The sequence below is a fragment of the Polyodon spathula genome, chromosome 24 (assembly GCF_017654505.1).
Source record: "Polyodon spathula isolate WHYD16114869_AA chromosome 24, ASM1765450v1, whole genome shotgun sequence".
Classification (NCBI taxonomy): Eukaryota; Metazoa; Chordata; class Actinopteri; order Acipenseriformes; family Polyodontidae; genus Polyodon; species Polyodon spathula.
The window spans coordinates 23,391,754-23,414,253 of record NC_054557.1 but is presented as its reverse complement, the minus strand read 5'-3'; the positions used below and the strand labels follow the sequence as shown (position 1 = coordinate 23,414,253).

Here is a 22,500-nt window from a genome sequence, read left to right as displayed (position 1 = left end):
TTGTTCACAGCGCTGCCTGCCATTTTATTAACTCCTTGCCACATTTGTTTACCGTCTTTCTTCAAAATCACTAGTGCTAATGTTATTCTGCCATCCTTAACAATTGAATGTCTCTCTTTTTGGGATCTTACTGCTTATTTTCCTCAGGTCACATATACTATCAGATTCAACTAAAGCCATTATTGAAAAAAATTAAAATCGTACAAATTCTAACTACTCCAAATCCAATAGATGCCGCCTCACCATGCTGTGGTTACCATAGCAACACCTTCATAAAGGGACCCCAGCGTGGTGCGTTGCCTTGGTAATAAGCAGCTTTGTGAGGCCCTCAAGATTTGTGCCTCACGCAGCAGTGCGGCAGCACTACATTGTTCCAGCTTTCTGGCGTTGCACTTTCTCTGCTGGTGAAAGCGAGTTGAGACTTTTAAATAATGTCACTAGCGCTTCTGTGGCCTTAAATTTATTTAATATATACATACTTAACTGTGCTTATGTTTTTCTCAATAAAATAAAAAGAATATGCAAAATGTTTTTTAGCCTTTGGGAATTATTGGTGAGGCCATGCCTCACTTGCCTCTGTACTCCACTGCCACTTGCTTAATGCTGATACCATTGCTGATACCTCCTACAGCGAGACGAACCATGTGGGGTTGCTTCTAAACACGTCACATGCTGCAACTAGTGTAATACAGCGGCAGGCGCTATGTTCTGCCGACTTGCCTTGTGAAATTGGGCTTGCTGGTGCATGGAGAGAATTTTTATTTTGTTTTCCCGCGGACCCCGTGATGGCCTCACGGACCCCTAGGGGTCCGCGGACCACAGGTTGGGAACCACTGCTCTACAAGATACAACACAACATCAGATTGTTGGCTAATATTTATATATTGATATTTTTATTAGCACTACATATTTATTAAATACACAACTGCATACCCATTTTCAAAAGATTTGCCGTCTCTGAATTGACAATTAAATTCATAGAAGTGTCCCCGTACTGGAGACCACCTTCATCCATGGGCGTGGCCATAATGTTTTTGATGCAATTCACTGCCTCTCAACCCCGGTGAATCTGCTGCTTCAGTGGTGACGCATCAGTGAGTATAACAGTTCGTTGAGGGACTCCTGGTGAATTTAACAACAGTTTGGTGAATCCGCTCTACATTGGTGCATGCAGCGGCAGTGGAGACTCCAGGATTCTGGAGAGGGGAGGTGAAGGAGTGGCAACTGATGGGCTTGGGAGTGGTGGAGGTTTTTTTAACCCAGAACCTAACCCAGCACATACACAGGGATAACCTTAACCCTAACCCAGCACACACACAGGAAGAATCTTAACCCTAACTCAGCACACAGACAGGGAGAATGCCATGCACATACAACCCTAAACCTAACCCAGCACACACACAGGGAGAACCCTAACCCTAACCCAGCACATACACAGGGAGAATGTAATGCACACACACACACACACACACACACACAACCCTAACCCAGCATACACACAGGGAGAACCCTAACCCAGCACACACAGAGGTAGAATGTCATGCACACACACACACACACAACCCTAACCAAGCACACACAAGGAGAACCCTAACCCAGCACACACACAGGGATCATGTCATGCATGCACACACACACACACACAAGCCTAACCCAGCACACACACAGGGAGAATGTCATGCACACACACAACCCTAACCCTCACCCTAACCCAGCACACACACAGGGAGAACCCTAACCCTAACCCAGCACACACACAGGGAGAATGTCATGCACACACAACCCTAACCCAACACACACACACAGGGAGAACCCTAACCCTAACCCAGCACACACACAGGGAGAATGTCATGCACACACATACACACAAAACTAACTCAGCACACACACAGGAAGAACCCTAACGCAGCACACACACACAGGGAGAACCCTAACCCTAATGCAGCACACACACAGGGAGAATGTCATGCACACACACACACAACCCCAACCCTAACCCTAACCCAGCACACACAGGGAGAACACTAACCTTAACCCAGCACACACACAGGTACAATCTAATCTCAATGCAATAAAGTAAACTTTTTAAATAGTTTTACCTTACAGATAAGATAACCAGAACTTCTCTAAAAGTACTGCAGTCTGAAGTAGAACATTATCCAGCCATGTCTTTCTTTTAAACATAATCAAGGGGCATTCCACATGTGCAAGAATGGACAAACCACAGCTCTTTAATCTTAATCTATTTCTATCAACAACTGTTTTAAATAGTATGAAATGAATTAGCCGACATTTATTAGTTTTTAAGGGTTGTCAATGTTGTATTTTGTTTTGAATTACACATACCCCCTTTTCAAAAATTATCTTGCCATTTGATGTGTATTCTAAGGTCTACAAGCAAATACATTTCAGGGGGCTCAGCCAGATCACATGACATATTTTGAATGCACAGTTCTACAAATCTGTTTCTACAGCGCCTGAAAAAAGAAGGAGTGTTAAAAACGACAGTATTAACAACATTATTTAATTGTTAATCACATTGCCTGACATTAGCTATTCCATATTAAATGTAAATTTCTAAATATCGTGAGTACATGTCCCATTTTATCTCTAGTAATGCAGTCTTATCAATATGCACTAGAAACCTCAGACATCAAACAAACAGTTCCCTTTCAATTCGAAGATGACCGCCAATGATACTTTTGGGGATATGCCTGCTTGTCGAGTATTTGCTGAGCATTTTATATCAAAGCTGCCAATAGGCCTCTCCGCAGAGTGACGTCCGCAGTCCCGCCTCACCGAGGTAATAAATACACACTGCGCGGAGACCTCATTCAGTGTCTGTTTTCTCCCTTCTCTAGGTCTGCTACTGTACCACCCCGCTGCAAGCTACACGCTGCACCGGTTGCGTGCTCCACGTGGTCCAGACGCCATCTTAGGTGCTCCACTCTACTGCAAGCTTTGTGCTGCACTGATCGTGTGACAGCGCTGCAACTGTCTGAGTGCTCCACAAGCTACGCGCTGCCCATGGTTGGGTGACTGCAAGTAGCCCAGACAAAGACACTCAGCCCTTTCCAGCATTCCTGGACTTCCTGGAGGAGGTCAAATCCTCTTGGCAACACCCAGCCTCAGCACCCAATGTATCCAAGAGCGCAGCTGCTTTTGACTCCATAGGAGCACCAGAGGCGGTAGGGTTTGCACAGTTCCCTCTGGTGGACTCCCCCAGTAGCGGCCTTACTGCATGCCCCCCAGTGGGAGGCCTGTCCAAAGATCCAGTATGCCCTAACGGCCAACGCAGGATCACGGAAGCCCACCTTAAGGCTGCTTACGCGGCTGAAGCGCAGGTAACGTGCCTGGCAAACAGAAGAGGCCTCTTAACGGCCTATCTCGATGGAATGCTGTGCTCCGTAACCCTCCCGAACCGCTAGCTTCAAAGCTACGCACGGTCTTGAGCACTCTGTTACAGATCTCGGGTTTCCAAGAGCAAGCTCTGGGCAGATGCCTGACAGGCTTGGTGGTGGCACAGAAACAGATGTGGCTGTCTTAAGCCGGGGTCCCGGATGCAGACAAGTTCGCATTACTAGATGTGCCTATCTCCCATGGCCATACCTTTGGACCAGCAGTAGAGGAGTTCCTGCAGCACTCTCATAGAGAACGAGAGGCTTCCCGACAGGTGGCTGTAATACTCCCCTCTCATGCCCTGGCACAGGGAAGGGGGTGTGTGACAGAAATATGAGTTCTGGTGATAAATCTTCCTCCCGACCTGCGAGGGCGCTAAAGAACGAGAGGAGAAGTATCTGGAAGGGCTGGCCTGACAGTTCGTTTCCGGGACAGGGAAGTGGGTCAGCCTGGATGGAAGCGAGACTCTGTTGTAAGACCATATTGATTTGAAAGGTAAACGAGAGGCAGCTGCAAGCAATAAAGCAGCTGCAACCGTTTACCTAGATATCATGCAGGATTACATATAGGGGCCAGGGGAACGCTGATCTTTTCCTTCGTTTGGGTTAACACTAGGAGAGAAGAACTGAGAGAGGAGCTCTCAGAAAATACGAGAAACAACTGTTTGTTACGTGTTGTGTGTTATTTCTGTCTGTCTGTAATTGTCTGTCTTTATTGCACCACTAGACAGTTAACGCACACCTCTGGAGCTGTCGCCACGAAAGCACTATCCGGAGCACCACTGCACAGAGCACCTGCACGTTTGGATTCTCCCAGGACTGGTGACCGTGCCTTTGTTTTCTGTTCAGGACTGTGTTGTGTTATTCACGCTCCCCACGCTTTACACATTGTTGTGTACTGCCGGGGATTTATTATTTGACGGTCGCCAGACCTGGAAACGGCACAATAAACACTTATTCACTAAATTACCGTTGTCTGCCTGTCACTCCTGCATCTCATCACCACTACACCTGTTCCCCTTACCAACCACTTTGCCACAGGGGGTGATGGCGTCCGGCAGTTACCACGGTAACCCAGACTATTCCAATCCCTACAGTACCGCCTCCAGGCCTCCGTGACAGGCTATCCAAGGGACCATCGGCAAGCCGGGGGAAATGCAGGATGTGGAGCCCCAGTGCACCAGTGCCCAGAGAAACAACAGAACCACCCCAGTCAGCCACCAAGGCAGCCCCAGCAGGGGCCTGAAGGCTTGCGGCCTCAGACCCACCAGTTCGCACAACGCCAGCTGCACTACTGTCACAACTGCACCTCAGGCTCCTGGGTCCTCGTCACCACACACACCGGCTACGCACTGCAATTCCACTCCGGACCTCCTCCCTTTCGAGGGATCACAGTCACATCCATGAATGACCCTCTCCAGGTCTTGGCTCTCAGGCAAGAGGTAGAAACACTACTTCAAAAACAAGCCATCCGTCTCGTAGAACACAACACTCATAGAGAGGGGTTCTACTCAAGGTATTTCTTGGTGTCAAAAAAAGACAGCGGCCTTCGCCCCATCCTAGACCTGAGACACCTCAACGGGTTCTTGAGGGAGAGGAGGTTCCAGATGGTCACACATCGCCACATCCTCCAGTCTGTCTGGCCTGACGACTGGTTAAAAACAGTGGAACTGAAGGACACGTATTTTCACGTTCCTATCTGTCCTGCATACAAGAAATATCTCCGCCTCGCCTTTCAGGGGAGCATCTTTGAGTTTTCCGTGCTGCCATTCTGACTCTCCTTAGCCCCCCCGCACGTTTTCAAAGCGCATGGATGCCATCCTAGCTCCCTTGTGACTGCAAGGGATGATGGTGGTGAACTATCTGGACGACTGGTTGATTTGTTCCCAGTCCCAGGAACAGCAGTGGCCCAAACAGTGATGTCGAGGCTAGGTCTATCAAGGCTGGGTCTCACCCTCAGTGATGCAAAAAGCCAAATACACCGGTGCAGAGTACGGTCTATCTGGGTCTCCGGCTGGACTCCCTTGCAATGCGAGCCTGTCGGACGACAGGGTAGCTGCTATTCCCAACTGCCTGGCCCTGTTTTAACCAGGGTCCACGGTGTAATTAGTGTTTTGCCCAAAACTCCTGGGTCTAATGACAGCAGTGTCTTCAGTCGTTCAACTGGAGTTACTTTACATGCGTCCGCTTCAAGCGTGGCTCAATGCCTTTCGGCTACACCCATCGACTGACAGTGTCTCGCCTATGCTGGAAAGTACTACACTGGTGGAGGCAAGCCCCTCACCTGAGAGAAGGCGTAAAGATGGGATTCATTTGCAATCGTCAAGGGGTGATGACAGACGCATCCAACTCCTTTTGGGGGCCGGTCTGGGCAGGCAGAGGATCCTGGTCGGGCCACTGGACATCCCTGCACATAAACCTTTTGCTCCGCAACCAACATGTCAGTGATGCACACATGAAGCACCAGGGAGGGCTTTGGTCCCCAGGGTTACACTGCATAGCTTTTTGGCTGCTGATCTAGGCACACAGGCACCTCTGGGCTGTACATCTCCCGAGAGTGGTGAACTGGACAGCAGACCTCTCGAGGGTGGCTCCTCACCCGTCAGATTGACGACTGCATCCTCAGGGGGTGCAGCGCATTTGGGAACGCTTCGGGGAAGCCCAGGACAATCTCTTTGCCATGGCAGAGATGACCCATTGCCCCCTGTGGTTCTCCCTCCGCAGCTGCAGAGGTCCACTAGGCATCCCCTAGTGCACAAATGTCCCAGATCTCTTTTGTATGCTTTCCCGCCTATTCCACTGCTCCCTGCCTTCCTCGAAAAGGTCAGGAGCGAGGAGGCGACAGTTCTCCTGATGACCCCCTCTGCCAGCTGCTGTAAGGCCAGCCCTGGGAGATCCCAGTGTGCATGGATCTCCTCAGTCAGGCAAAAGGCACCCAGACCAGGCAGACTCCAACTGTGGGTCTGGCCCCTGAACGGGATCGTCTGTCTGCCTTAGGGCTCTCAGACGCAGTAGCAGTAGTTCTTCCATGAGCGCATGTATGTCTATAAATGGAAATATTTTCAAAACTGGTGCATGGCCTGAGGCCCTGATCCCATTTATTGCCCTATAACAATTATTTTACAGTTTCTTTGATTACATGATAAGTATTAATATATTTTTATATTTTGTTTTATTTTTTTAAATTTGATTATGTCTCAATCCTAAAATTCTAAGTGTTGCAAAACTTTTGGCCAGAGCTGTACATAAAACTGAATCAGAACAGGAAAACTTGGCAAAAACTGAAAGTTTCTAGAGACATTTGTATTTTTGCCCCAGTGGAAACACTACTATAAACCAAATCGGCTTTGTGTTTTTTGGGCCCCCTGTGTCCTGGGCCCAGGTTCACTGCACCTCTTGTACCCCCCTTATTTGTGCCCCTGTTTGTATGTAACACGCAGCTGGGGACTATCAGGAGCTGCTTTGTTTGTTGCAATTGGTGTTAACTTGTGTACTAGTGTAGTACCGTCCTCTGTACCAACCACAGGATCATCCCCAGTTAATACACTGCTTTCAGATCATTGCTATTAATAACACCGCGGTATTCAGTGTATTTTCTGAACAGATCTCTTTTAGTTTCAGAGTCGCAACATCTGAAAAGGTATTCTACCCGGAGACTGCTGATGCTGCATGTCCTATTGGCTGAGAGCCATCATTATTGGACAGAACTGCGAAGAAGAACTGTTCAGTGTGTAACTGTGTGTGTACCAAGACTAATCCCATAGGATTGTTCAAGTTTATTTTGTATTATTGTGATGTCTGAAGAGTATCGGAGATGTTGACGGCGGTGGTGCTGGCGATACTGTGCTGTGTTCATGCTGGGTCTGGTGCAGGTGAGTTTACAATCCTATTACAATCATGGGGACTAACTTATGTATGGGATGTATGGGGGGGTGTGGGGGGTAAAAAGAATTGCCAAGCGTAGCAAGCTGACACTGTTTTTTGTTTTTTTTTTCTAAAAAGTTCTGGTAAACCTAATTTTTACTGTTCAACCTTTTCAAGTTACTGTTTTGTAATAGTAAACCCATACAATGAAGCAGGTGTTTCAACATAAAAAATATAACATTTACATGATGCTGAAGCTGGCTTCTTATTAGCCAGTTTCTCATTTACTTCCAGCTTCTTATTTGCATACAGCAGAAGTAACACAAACTGAATAAGTAGCCGGGGTATTTCAGGGGTTAAATCGCTTTGGGCCACTGTGACAGGATGGCTCTGCAGGGGTGATGTCAGACCAGAAACAGAGATTCAAAACAAGGAATGGCAGGGCAAAACTGAAGCACAACAGCGCTCAGCGTGTTTATTTTAAATAATAAAACAAATGATTTAAACAAAACAAAACACCAAATAAAAGGCACAAGGGTCAAACAAACAAATAGAAACAAGTAGTATACTGGTTCATCATCCGGGCCCAGGAACAGGGGCAGCAATGGGCCAAGGGTGGCGGCCATGGTGGGAGGTCCTCCTCTCACCCCAACAGCTGTAGCGGCCAGGCTGAACGCACACAGGCCGGGTCCTCTGGCCAATGTAATCCTGGCAATCGGCAGGCTGTCTGTGGAGCTGGTCTCCTGATCTTCCCCCTTCTTCTTCATGGCCGGCAGCTCCCCAGTGTGGGGCTCTGGCCACAGTATTACCTGTTGCAATGCAGGACTGGCAGCAACCCCAGGCAAAGCAGAGCTGGCAGCGACCCCAGGCAAAGTGGGACTGAGCAACCCTAGGAGACACAAAAGAAACAGCTCTCCAGGCGATGCGGAGCAGCAGGCAACCCCAGGCGACGGCAAGTAGGCGACCCCAGGCGAAGGCAGCAGCAGACCCTCGGGAGGCCACGCTGGGACAGGAGCTCTCAGCCAAGAAGGCGGCAACAGGAGCTCCACTTCTCCCTGTGGTGGTGGAGGTGGGAGCGGCAGACAGCCCTCTCACGGCAATGGAGATGGGAGCAGCAGCACTCTCCCATTGCTGGTGGGAGCGGCAAGCAGTCTTCCCATGGCGGTGGAGAAGGGAGTGGCATGTATCCTCCCATGGTGGTGGAGGAGGGAGTGGCATGTAGTCCTCCTATAGTGGTGGAGGAGGAAGCAGCAGGTAGTCACCCTCTGCTGGTGGAGGTGGGAGTGGTAGAGGCAGCTCCTGCTCCTCTGCTCCTGGCGGTGGAGGTGTAGGGAGCAGCAAGCAGTCTCCTCCTGGCGTTAGGGACGGCAGCAATGGCTCCTCTCTCTCTGGCGCTGGAATTGGCAGCAAGGCCCCTCCCATATCCGCAGCCAGGTAGTTGAGCACCATGGCTGCGATGTCTGGGAGGGATAATGGGTGGTGTTGCTACTCCCAAGCCTCCCAGCGCTCCCTATCTCTGGCCCACAGGAGGTTGATCACAGCAGAGAGGGCCTCTTCGATATCCCTCTCAGGCTCCGTCAGCCAGTCCCAGATCCCCTCAGAGGAGAGTGGACCAGTCCGCCTTTGGATGATGGTGGTGGAGGTGAAACCAGCAGGCATAGCTCCCCTGTCAGTGGAGCCTGGGGTGTGGACCTTGGGATTTTCCTTTCTTGGGCTGTGGGCACTCAGCCTCCCGCCTCTTTGGCTGTGGACGCACCGACTCCCCCCTCTTGGGCTGTGGATTCATCAGCTCCTCATCCTCCGGTTCCTGCTCTGGGCAATCCTCCTCATGCCCATAGGCAGTGCACAGCGTGCACCACCTTCCTCCGCACCTTTCCCCCCCTCTTGGGCTATGGACGCACCATCTTCTTCGCATTCTCCACAGTGGAGTACTCCCTTTCTTCGGGCATATCAGACCACCCCTCCTCCTGGTATTGGGAGTGCCCAAAATTGCCACAGCCGGGGCACTAGTCCTCTGCTAGGCAAACCTGGTAGCCAGCCGGCAATGGCTGTTGCTGCTGCTTCCTCTGGCCACTAGCTCCCATTTTTTAATTTTTTTTTTCCAAACAAAAAAACGAACACTCCTTTTGACACCCCCCCCCCACCCCGCAGTATTGCTGCTCTGATGCTTGGAGGCACTGTCGTCTCAGTTCTGACACCAACTGTGACAGGATGGCTTTGCAGGGGTGACGTCAGAGCAGAAACACAGATTCAAAACAAGGAATGGCGAGGCAAAATTGAAGTGCAACGGTGCTCAGCGTGTTTATTTTAAATAATTAAACAAAAGATTTAAACAAAACAAAACACCAAACAAAAAGATACAGATACAAGGGCCAAACAAACAAATCATAACAAGTAGTATGCTGGTTGCAATTGTTTACTTCTCTTCGAGGTTTACTTTCCTTTACCACCTGACTCGTTCCGCCTCTCGAACACACGTCACTGTGCAGCCAAAGCTGCAGGTCTTTTATTTTCTGGCAGAGGGGTTAACTAGCTAGTAATTATCTTATTACCCCTCGGCCATAATCTGCACAAGTTTAATAAGGATGTGTAGACTGCCAGATCAGTGACGCATCTTCACAAGGTTTCTAAAATATAAACACAAAACATTAACAAATAATATTGGCTTTTGTCATCATATATACATATAAATTATAATATAAATAACAAAGGGGCAGGACACTCCGCCACAGCCACTTATTTCAAAGTTGATTCTCACAGAGGAGTATCATTTTTCTCATGTCATATTTTTAGAACATGTAACAATTAAAATTGGTACACAGTCATTGTGTTTAACCGTCTAGCAATACAACACAAGACAATTACAGCCAAACAAAACACTTACGAACGTCTCTTTTTTTATTTCTCTTGGGGTCTCTCACAGCCCTAATGGTTCAATAGTTTTAAACCAAGCAAAGGGGCAAATCTCCATCCCCTTTTATACGGTCACACATGACCCCTTGGTAAACGAGTGCAACCGCCTCTCCAATCTGTGGCTGCCACGTCGTTTCCCTTCCAGGTCAATGTGTTCTTGCAACTGAGCCTCTCCTCCGACCTCTTCTAACAAAAATGTGGTTGTCATGCACCCTCCAGATGGTAAATGGAAATGTAACCCTGTGCAGACATAAAATGACTGACCAAAAAAAACAAAAAAAAACAAAAACAAACAAAAAAAAAACGCTGACTTGTTAGAAACTCGCTTTATAAAGTAAACCATCTACCTAAATTATTGCTAAGTGATCAATCTAACAGGCAAGTTACATATAAACATAATATATACCAGTGAAGAAGAATCCAGCGACACTGAAGGGAAGACGACTCATGATTTTATTTCTGTACTGGTCTACTATTTAGGTTCTTGCTCACCTATCGCACACTAATATTCCACTCTTTTTCCAACGTTTTCACTCCTACAGTAAGTACAGATTTACCCGGGTCTCGTTCATGTACTCTTCTTTTCAGCCCATGAAGGGGCGGAGCCCAAAATACTCAGGCTCTGCCTTCAAAGGATTAACAGACAAGGAAATTAAACAATGCAATTCAAAGTGGAAAACTTGATTGAACATTTTATATACATTTCAAATGTTTGTTTTTTTAAAAACACCCTCATTGAAAATAAAAAGGCAGAGATTTATGATGGACTGTGTCCCGGTGTCATGAAAAACAGCGGCCCTGTAAAATAGTGTCCTAAGTCCATCCTGATTGGTCGGACTGTATAGTGACATCACACCACCAGCCTATTCGCCAAGCCCCTAACCCTAGGACAGTAGTTCACGGAGTCGCTATTCAGTGGTGTAGTCCTAAATCTTAAAAGTATCGGAACACCAATTAAAATACAGATTTTTTTTATAAACCAATTCTACAAATTCACGTTTATTTGTACATTGAACTTGAGGTAGCATTTATAGGTAATGCATGCGCCTCGCATGCAACTTTTAGGCTACACCCCGTGCTGCCGGATTGGGGTTTTTCCAGCCACATTTGGCTTGTTCTGAAAGCATCTAGTCGTAGCTGGTTAAGGTTGTCTTTGGTGATTTGGTGATTTTTATTATTCATGGATTTTATTTTTCTATTCCTTTTTGATTATGTAATCTCCAGCGCAGAATCACCACGATGCCCTGTATAGTAGATTACATCCTCCCCGTCTTCAGTCACCACAGTGCCCTGTATAGTATATCACATCCTCCCCGTCTTCAGTCACCACAGTGCCCTGTATAGTATATCAGTATATCACATCCTCCCTGTCTTCAATCACCAGTGCCCTGTATAGTATATCACTATATCACATCCTCCCTGTCTTCAATCACCACAGTGCCCTGTATAGTATATCAGTATATCACATCCTCCCTGTCTTCAATCACCACAGTGCCCTGTATAGTATATCACATCCATCCTCCCTGTCTTCAATCACCACAGTGTCCTGTACAGTATATCACATCCTCCCTGTCTTCAATCACCACAGTGCCCTGTATAGTATATCAGTATATCACATCCTCCCTGTCTTCAATCACCACAGTGCCCTGTATAGTATATCAGTATATCACATCCTCCCTGTCTTCAATCACCACAGTGCCCTGTATAGTATATCACATATCCTCCCCCTGTCTTCAATCACCACAGTGCCCTGTATAGTATATCAGTATATCACATCCTCCCTGTCTTCAATCACCACAGTGTCCTGTACAGTATATCACATCCTCCCTGTCTTCAATCACCACAGTGCCCTGTATAGTATATCAGTATATCACATCCTCCCTGTCTTCAATCACCACAGTGCCCTGTATAGTATATCACATCCTCCCTGTCTTCAATCACCACAGTGCCCTGTATAGTATATCAGTATATCACATCCTCCCTGTCTTCAATCACCACAGTGCCCTGTATAGTATATCAGTATATCACATCCTCCCTGTCTTCAATCACCACAGTGCCCTGTACAGTATATCACATCCTCCCTGTCTTCAATCACCACAGTGCCCTGTATAGTATATCAGTATATCACATCCTCCCTGTCTTCAATCACCAGTGCCCTGTATAGTAGATCAGTATATCACATCCTCCCTGTCTTCAATCACCACAGTGCCCTGTATAGTAGATCACGTCCTCCCCCCGTCTTTGCCCTGTATCCAAATTATAAATCACACTATTGCCAGGTTATTTTTTATTCGTCACCAATTTAAGAGCAGTATCAGTACAGGTGCACTCCACTTTTAACAGACTCCAAGGGACAATGGAAATCAGTACTTTATAAACGCAGTACACAGTTAACACAATTCAAAATGCTGTATGTAACTGCGAGCAGAACTACCTCAATATAAACAATACAAGAAAGGTTAACTAAGAACAGGAGTTTATTATTTATACAAACCCCACCCCTGTGGGCTGTACAATGTAATACATAGTACCATTTTACGAATATATATTCGCTAAATGCAATTAAAATTCTATACGTTATATGTTTAAACTACAACGGCTGTGCAAAAACATAGAATAAACGTAAATTGCAACTGTCTTTCCTGCCTGACGTCATGAATAACGCCATGACGCATTCTCTGTCCCTTATAATTTAATTGTACACTAGATTCTGAATATTTTTGTTTTCCTGGATTAGATAAAATAAATACAAAAATAAATAAAAATAAAACAGCAGTTCTGGTTCTTGTAGGTTGTGAGAAAAAAAAAACAAGCAATGGAGATAAACAAACAGTTTATAACATTATTTACTAGTGTTTTTATTAATTAATTTTATTTTAAATAAATGTAGCACTTATTTATACTTTTGTAATATATATTACATCTTAAAAGCATGGGCAGGCGTTTACAATCCCCGGGTCTCTGTGAATGATATACAAAGTAGCTTAAACCCGTGATTATGCACACAGTCACAGGATGCACTTTCACGGTTGGGTGATCACCTTTTCAAAATTCAAAAACGGGACACCTGTCATTTCTTATGCTGGGGTTTCCCCCCAAAGAGTGGGGGGCTGGATATGTACATATATATTTTTGTATTGTTTTAACCCTTTGCCGCCTAATCAGAATTCCCATATTTGGACATGCACATGAACGTGTTGCATTTTATAGCTTGTTGTTTGGTAACCTTAAATCAGAATTTAAAACCCAATATATTAATAGAAAGGTCTGAAGTAGCTGTTTTCAGTTATATAATTTGTTAACTAGTGGCATATATAAAAAAACAATTTAAAAAGATGTAGGCCACGCCCCCCTTACAAAACTGCTAATATCGACCACTTTCCAAGTTAGATAGAAAATATCTGGATATTACAGTTGCGAGATTTTGCGAGGATTTCAAATAAAAACAGTTTTCAAATATTTTTTTTTACCGTTGACAAGCTACAAGGGTTTGTCCGAACCATAGTCTGTAAAAATGCCCCAAACACGGCCATTTTATGGAAGTTGACCGGACTAAGCAACATTTCAGAATAACTTAATCTACATGCACGTAGGCTACGTTATTTTGCTTTACATAAAATAGCATGTTTTCATACTTGTTTTTCCTATTTGTGGTTGTATTGAACTTTTTCTATAACGTTTGCATATAATAACATAGTAGTACGATTAGTATATGCTGCATACTTATTTATTTTACTGTGTATGCTGAAAATAAAAAGAATGTGCTTTTCATGCACTTTAGTAAATGTAAGAAATACTATTAATAATAATAATAATAATAATAATAATAATAATAATAATAATAATAATAATAATAAACTGCATTTTCACTTGTATGTATTTGTTTATTTTCAGTGTAAAAGGCATTGCATAAGCGTTAACAAAGTACTTATGATATTTTGCGACCACGGCAAGTAAAAAATAAAGAAAAAGTATATATTCAGCAGAAGAAAAAAAATAACTATGATTATAAAGCAATACATGTAATACAAAGTAAATACAAACCAATTTTGCATTTAAAACGCAATGAAGTTACTGCAGTCAGTGCAAGTAAATAAAGTACCGTCAAACACAGGCAGCTTGTTCGTTTTCAAGAGTCTATAAAAAAAAAGAAAAATATATACATAACACAAAAAAAGTAAATATTACATATTGAATCGAAACACGTATTGAATTACAAGTTCGTGAGATAATTACCTTCAAAAACAGCCGCAGATGAGAAGTCTGCGTTGTTTTCGTGTTGTTTCAGCAGATATGCTATGGTTTGACTGTGGCGCTAAACTGTAAAATCACACTGTGTCTATGAATTCTTGACGAATGCCGTCCCGGAGGCATTAAACCCGGGAAAGGGACTTGATCTTTACATTTCGGGACTGTCCCGCCCAATTAGGGACGGGTGGCCACTCTATTTCGCGGTCAGCTGTCTTCGTCAGCATTTTTCCAAAATAAATGGTTAGCATTCTCAAAGTAGTGCTGTAGTTTGTAATATAAGCCCCAAATGTTCTCCTCATTGCATCACAAGAAAGACTGACTGAGTCCGATGATTGTGCGGGAGATGTGGGTAACTCTTGACCGCAAACATTTAAAATACACGACGGTTATAGGACTCGGATTAGGAATGAACAGTCCAGGGCCGTAGTAAGGGGCGGGCCTACAGGGCCCAGGCCCCGGCCCCAAGAAAACTAGTGGGCCCATAATTGTGATCTTACATGTTTCATCTTCCATTTGTTTTATTTACAAAGCCTTAGAATGCATATGTATCATGTGTTCATCACTGTAAAACTAGTAAATACTATCACAGTTTTTATTTAATAACACGACACCTCCAATCTTGAAAATGGCTCAAGTGTTTATGATACGCGGCCTGTCTGTTTTTAGTGGAGCTGTGTAAATTAATGCACTACCACTGTGTGCTTGGGTATTTTAAGTGCCACTTATATGTTAATTAGTTAATCGTGGATTTGGCTACCAACCGTCGCTACTCAAGAGCACAGAAACAAAAAAAAAGATAAAGGTTTAAAAGTTTTAGTACAACAAAATCCAAAGTTTAGCTTGTTTTTACAAAAAAAAAAAAAAAAAAGACAACCCCCTACAAGACAGCTGTGAAGTGGCTGAAAAAAACGACGAGAAGCAAGGCGGCCCGTGGAGTTGGTAATGTTGAGAAAATGCGGTAGAAATGCAACAGGCTCTTAACTACATTCGAAGCTGCTCAACAAAAGGTGCATTTCTCTAGTCTGTGCCCAGGGCCCCGGGAGTTCTTAATCCGCTCCTGGTATCATCAAAACTGGTTTGTAGGAAATCAGACACTGATTGTTTTATTCCTAGTGCATATTCAATGGAAAGATTAATTTGATTTCCAGACGGAAAATAGATAATTGATCCCCAGGCAGCAAAATTAGAGTAGTCGGGATTCGCATTTTCATAACAAATCGGTAAATGTTCTTAAGTTAATTCTTAAGTCAAGGGTCTGCCTTTAACATCACAGACTCTATTCCACAGGACAACGGGCACCTCCATTGAACAGAAGTGCGGGTGTGCCACTTCACTGTAGAGACGGGCACCTCCATTGAACAGAAGTGCGGGTGTGCCACTTCACTGTAGAGACGGGCACCTCCATTGAACAGAAGTGCGGGTGTGCCACTTCACTGTAGAGACGGGCACCTCCATTGAACAGAAGTGCGGGTGTGCCACTTCACTGTAGAGACGGGCACCTCCATTGAACAGAAGTGCGGGTGTGCCACTTCACTGTAGAGACGGGCACCTCCATTGAACAGAAGTGCGGGTGTGCCACTTCACTGTAGAGACGGGCACCTCCATTGAACAGAAGTGCGGGTGTGCCACTTCACTGTAGAGACGGGCACCTCCATTGAACAGAAGTGCGGGTGTGCCACTTCACTGTAGAGACGGGCACCTCCATTGAACAGAAGTGCGGGTGTGCCACTTCACTGTAGAGACGGGCACCTCCATTGAACAGAAGTGCGGGTGTGCCACTTCACTGTAGAGACGGGCACCTCCATTGAACAGAAGTGCGGGTGTGCCACTTCACTGTAGAGACGGGCACCTCCATTGAACAGAAGTGCGGGTGTGCCACTTCACTGTAGAGACGGGCACCTCCATTGAACAGAAGTGCGGGTGTGCCACTTCACTGTAGAGACGGGCACCTCCATTGAACAGAAGTGCGGGTGTGCCACTTCACTGTAGAGACGGGCACCTCCATTGAACAGAAGTGCGGGTGTGCCACTTCACTGTAGAGACGGGCACCTCCATTGAACAGAAGTGCGGGTGTGCCACTTCACTGTAGAGACGGGCACCTCCATTGAACAGAAGTGCGGGTGTGCCACTTTACTACAGAAATCCCTCAAAACTCCTCGCTGTCCATCTCCCACATATCCCGGGGTGGTCTTTGTACAGGGTACCACAATATCCACACTGTGTAATGTGGAACTCAGCGCGGTACCCTTGAAGGTATTCCCTCGGGAACATCTTCCCTGTTTGAATTGTAAGAATGTTTAATGAGTTCTTTAATGTAGTTCCAGTTGTTTCAAGGTAAATAAAAATAGGTACTTAGCAGATTTCTCAAAGAGAATATTTGAAACAGGTCTCTTTAGCACAATGGAGATTACAACTTTACTTATTTTTCATCTAAGATGAAAGCATAACAAATTATATTATGTAAAAACATTACTTTAATCATAAAGCAAACCTTCGTACTTTACTGCCTGTTTAAGATGGATCTCCAAGTGTTACCTTACCTTACAGTATATCGGTCCCTTGGCTTATATATAGACGGCTTACAAAAAGGACAGTGATGCAACTGACAGCATTGTGAGCAGTGTTGTAATGTAGCAGCTCTCCTGCCTTCAACACAGCGATATGTAACTGAAATAAGAGAGAGAGAAAGAGTGTGTGTGTAACGCTTCAGTAAGAACCTTAACTGTAGTTCCACAATAGCCTTTACAATTAAACACAAACACATGACCTGATGAGGTCAATACATGCGGGCTTCACTTCAGCCGTTTAAATTAATGGGAAACAAGTTTATTTTTTCAATAAAAAATGGAAACATTGCATCTATACCAACGCTGTGCATATCATCAACATTTCAACCACATGGCGGATTTATTTAAATACTAGGTAGGTGGATAAAGATTAATTAATCTAAACTATGTTACTATTAGTGCACTGCTCCGGTCTGCAGAGACACTGCTCTCGCACAGTACAATTTAATTTAAATCGGGTAACTTGATTTACCACAAAAAAAAGGCTTTTTTCCAGATTTAGCTTAATACATAAATGTAAACAAAAACATTCTTAAAAGTTTTGGAATTTGTACTCTGTTATAATTTATAAATATTGAAAACGCTCATCATAAATTGTACATGACCATTAACACTAGAGCCACCATGCTGGTCAGTTTGACCCATTTTGCATTTAAAATGTTAATTACTCTTCCGTTGTAAATCATCTGTGTATGTCTAATTTTTACTTTTCCTAATTATATGAATTAAATATCCTGACGGCGTTTGATAGCCAGAGTCGTAAAAATTATAAAGTTAGAAACAGTTCTACGTAGAACCGCCACGCGGGTCAATGTGACCCATGCATTACAATACATTTCTTTTTTAAATTTAACGTAAGATATTCTATTTTTAGTAAATGCAGCAAACAAGGCCTTTCTTATTTGTAGACTGAATACGAGACAGAGACTGCTATGATTGGATTTGTCAAGATGCCAACTCAGCGCCTGGACAGCTCCTGGATGCAGGCACATACGCAGCTCCATAGAGTATTAGAAACAATGATTTAAATTTTATAGTTTTGTGTGTACATATACCCGTTTACACCTGTACACAGGTGATATATATATATATATATATATATATATATATATATATATATATATATATATATATATATATATATATATATGTGTGTGTATATGTGTGTGTGTGTGTGTGTGTGTGTGTGTGTGTGTGTGTGTGTGTGTGTGTATGTACGTTTCTTTTGAAATGTGTATTTTATTATATTTTTTCACTGTAGTCGTGATGTAAAAATAAAGCCTTTTATGTTTAATGTTCCATTTAAATACGGTGTTTCTGCAATGCAAATGTTAGATATGATGTTCATGAATACAACTTTTCAGTTGTATCCCATAGTATGTCTTTCATTTTCATAACGAAGCAGTGTAAAAATGTATGGGTCAAAGTGACTGACGTGGCCGTTCTATGTAGTTCGAAAATCCTGCGATTCTAGTGTTAAACCCGGAAAAAAAAAAATGCTTCGGACTTCAAATCTTCTTTTTTCACACTTGACATCAACATTTAGCGGACAGATACATGCGAAATACATCGCTGTCATTCGGAATTAAATCTGGAAAAATAAATCTGGTCCAGGGCTTGAATTTCAGCGCGGGGTCGCAGGAATCGCGCATTTTCCAAGTTGTTCCAGCATATATGCAACTTTAAGTGCGGGAAAATCCTGACACCAAGCTAGTGTATTTTTCTCAACAATCTCTAAGGAAGTGGGTGTCAGTGAGGAAAGCACTATGAGCCGCATTCTGAGTAGTTCTGGTTAAAATAAATAAATAAATAAAAGTAGTGCTGGATATTTTAAGTGCCTCGAGATTTTATTTTCTCGTATGTGATTCTCGGCCGCTATCTTTAAGCATTATAGAAACTCAGTACACTGCAGTAAGGAAACAGTTTTGAGCCATCTATGATTACAAAATATATAGCAGTGACCATACAGGATTTTTTTGGGAACGTTTTTTGTTTGTTTGTTTTTTTACATATATTCTCACCTCTAACAAAAACTTGACATCAAAAACTTCAGGTCAGGCAAAAGCAATGAAGAGAGCTCTGACTCACAGGGATGAGCAGCTGTTAGGTCTCCTGAAAGCATCTTATTTTAAAGCAACACCAGTGTGAATGATGACACAGTCAATATATATATATATATATATATATATATATATATATATATATATATATATATATATATATATATTTTTTTAAAATGCAGGAGTGCTTTTTTATTTTATTTTTTTGCCATTTCCCCTAAAATGTAACAAGCCCTGTGGTCAACAAATCAGCTCACATGCAAATGAGTCCCCGTCCACTGAAGCATTTGATTAAGGAATTTACACACAGAGGCATGGAAGCAGCACAAAGGAATATCCACTATAAACTATTCTTGGGGCGTTTGTCCAGCACTCCAACCTTTCACTTTCCTAGCTCTGCACCTCTCTGCCAACGCCCTGACCCTAACATAACCTCAAACCTAACTCAACCCTAAACCCGAACCTAACCCAACCATAACCCAACCCTAACCCCAGTCCAACCCAACGCTAACCAAGAACCTAACCCCAACCAAACGCTAGTCCCAAACCTAACCCAACCCCAACCCAATGCTAACCAAACCCCAACCCAACGCTAACCCCGAACCTAACCCCAACCCCAACCCCAGACCTAACCCAACCCCAAACCTAACCCAACCCTAAACCCAAACATAACCCAAACATAACCCAACCCTAACCCTAACCCTAAACCCATCCCTAATCCAACCCCAAACCTAACCCAACCCAACCCCAAACCTAACACAACCCAACCCTAACCCAACCAAACCCCAACGGCACAGAGCTGCACTGGTATAGCAAGACAGAGGGGCTGGATTAGACATGATTACTGTACTGTATAGCAAGACAGAGGGGCTGGATTAGACATGATTACTGTACTGTATAGCAAGACACAGGGGCTGGATTAGACAGGGTTACTGTACTGTATAGCAAGACAGAGGGGCTGGATTAGACAGGGTTACTGTATATATAGCAAGACAGAGGGGCTGGATTAGACAGGGTTACTGTACTAGTTTATCAAGGTAGTTTTGTGTTTAAATGACTGGAAGAATCACTCGGGATTAAGCAGTTTGAGTGTTTGACAGTCCCTGTTATTCTCCTCCAATCTGCTGTGTGTGACACCTGATCCAGGTATCCCTTCTGAGACACAGAGAGCTGTCTGTGTCACTTGGACTAACCAGTGTGTCCTTCTCTGTCCCAGGAAGCCATTCCCTGCGGTATTTTTTCACGGGGGTCTCAGGGGGGACGGGGTTCCCTGAGTTCACTGCTGTGGGGCTGGTGGACAATGTGCAGCATGTGCACTATGACAGTGTCACCAAGAAGATGAGACCCACACAGGACTGGATGGCAAAGACTGAGAGTCCGGAATACTGGGAGAGAGAGACTCAAAACCTTGTCGGTGCAGAGCAGATTTTCAAAGCCAATATTGGAGTCGCAATGCAGCGCTTCAACCAGACTGGAGGTGAGTAGAGATAGGCACGCACACACACACGCACGCACGCACGCACGCACTCACACTCATACATACTCCTCACTTCAAGATATTCAGTCACTTGCAACTCTCATTTCTCTCTTTCAATGTCGTATTTCCACACAGTTCAGAACTGAGGCTCACATTGTTAATAAGCTGTTGTTATTCTCAGGTAATGAAGCAAACACATCTCCAAATACAATGAAGTCAATGTTGTTTTGAAGTGTCACACATTTTAAACTTGATTTAATTAGGGCAAAGTTCGATTGGTAAACAAACAGAACTGAACAAACTGAGATCACCTCTTTTAGCCAGCGCACCGTGTTTGGTTTGCTTGCTAAGCCTCAATGTGAACAACAGCTGGACTCAGTCCTTTTGCACACAGGAAACAAACTATACAAGGTAGCCTGACTCGGAAGTGAACATTTTGCACGTAGTTTAGTTCATATTCTGATCAAACAAGTAGAACAAAAAACTGAAAATGTCTTTGGGAACTATATTAGGGTTACCAGACATGCCGTGTAAACTGGGATTGTCACAGTTTCAGCCTTAATTTGTTTTCCCAGTCGGAAACATTATAATTGTTATTCGTCCTGGTTTCTTATTGTATTATTATTATTTTTGTATTAAGTACAAAACTGCATCAGTGTGCTGTACAGGGTAATAGCAGCGTAATGTATTAGGTTGTTAGCTCCATTCAGAAATAAAATAAACAATTATATGGATTATTTGTTTAAATCATTCTGATTATGTGTATGCCATATATTTAAATGGTACTAGCTGATCTATTTTTGAAATGTGGCATTTTGTACATTTAACATGCGTTGACTAGATGACAATATAAAGAAAACAATTAGCCTCGTTGTTATGGTCTGCAATAAATTCACCCGAGATTTAATTTTTAAGCTATTATTGTGTTATTATATACTGTTATTTTAACGGCTTCAGAGAAAAAATATTTCCTAGTTTTTCACTGTGGAAATCTGGACACAGTGGGAGAAACTGAAGATCTGACAGAAATTTGGTCAGACACCAAAATCCAAGCCGAACTGAACAAAGCTCACAAAAATAGTAAAACATATTCAGTCTTTTCTCAAACTACTTTGTTTGAAACTGATCCAGTGTGAAAGGCCCCTTAATCAACCTGACTTTTAAAATTATGAATGGTAGTTTGTGATTTCTGGTCTGTTCCATTGTGGCAGCCATGCATGAAGCTCCCATTCTGTCTGTGTCTCACAGCATTATAACTTTCTCTAGATTTTGTTCAGTGAGATGAAGGCTGACCCAATTGCATTACGCTGTGGTGTGTGCATAGAGAAGGTTAGGGGTAGGGTGTGAACCCTGATGACCTGATTGCATTGCACTGTGCTGTGTGCGTAGAGAAGGTTGGGGGTAGGGTGTGAACCCTGATGACCTGATTGCATTGCACTGTGCTGTGCGCATAGAGAGGGTTGGGTTAGGGTTGGGGTTGGGGTTAGCAGGGCTAGAAGTATTTAGCAGGGCGTTTTTTTCGACTAATAATTATATATATATATATATATATATATATATATATATATATATATATATATATATATATATATATATATATATAATTTTCAAAGATTTATTGTTTCAAATAGACTGAATATCCCAAACTATCACATAGCAGGCCTATATTTAAATCAGAAAGTATTTCTTGAAACCACCTTGTGCTCAAATAAGTAATGGAATTAATGCAATTCCTTGTCGAAATGTATTTTGTTTTATCCTTTTAAGTTCTACAAGAACGTAACCATATCTGTCATTTAAGCATATGATATGCCATCAGTATGGTTAACCAGATTATGTTTCATCTGAGAAAATTAAGTGATACGAAATGATCCTCTTATGTCTTCAGTTGTTGACTGAGATTTCAGTAACTAACCAATCATACACACCTGTAAAGACAGCGATTTAAAAGGTAACGTGTGCCACAATAT

At 43.6% G+C, this 22,500-nt stretch overlaps 1 protein-coding gene across 2 annotated transcripts in view; it reads left to right on the top strand.

Moving 5' to 3' along the window:
- Window positions 1-7,123: 7,123 nt before the first annotated feature.
- Window positions 7,124-22,500, top strand: part of LOC121298824 (H-2 class I histocompatibility antigen, Q9 alpha chain-like) — a 28,726-nt gene continuing 13,349 nt past the window's right edge. For both annotated transcript variants that reach the window (XM_041226066.1, XM_041226067.1), the window contains exons 1-2: window positions 7,124-7,270; window positions 20,270-20,530. In XM_041226066.1, the coding sequence (XP_041082000.1) occupies window positions 7,213-7,270; window positions 20,270-20,530 (319 nt within the window). In that variant the 5' untranslated portion in view covers window positions 7,124-7,212. The remainder of the gene's footprint in view (window positions 7,271-20,269; window positions 20,531-22,500) is intronic.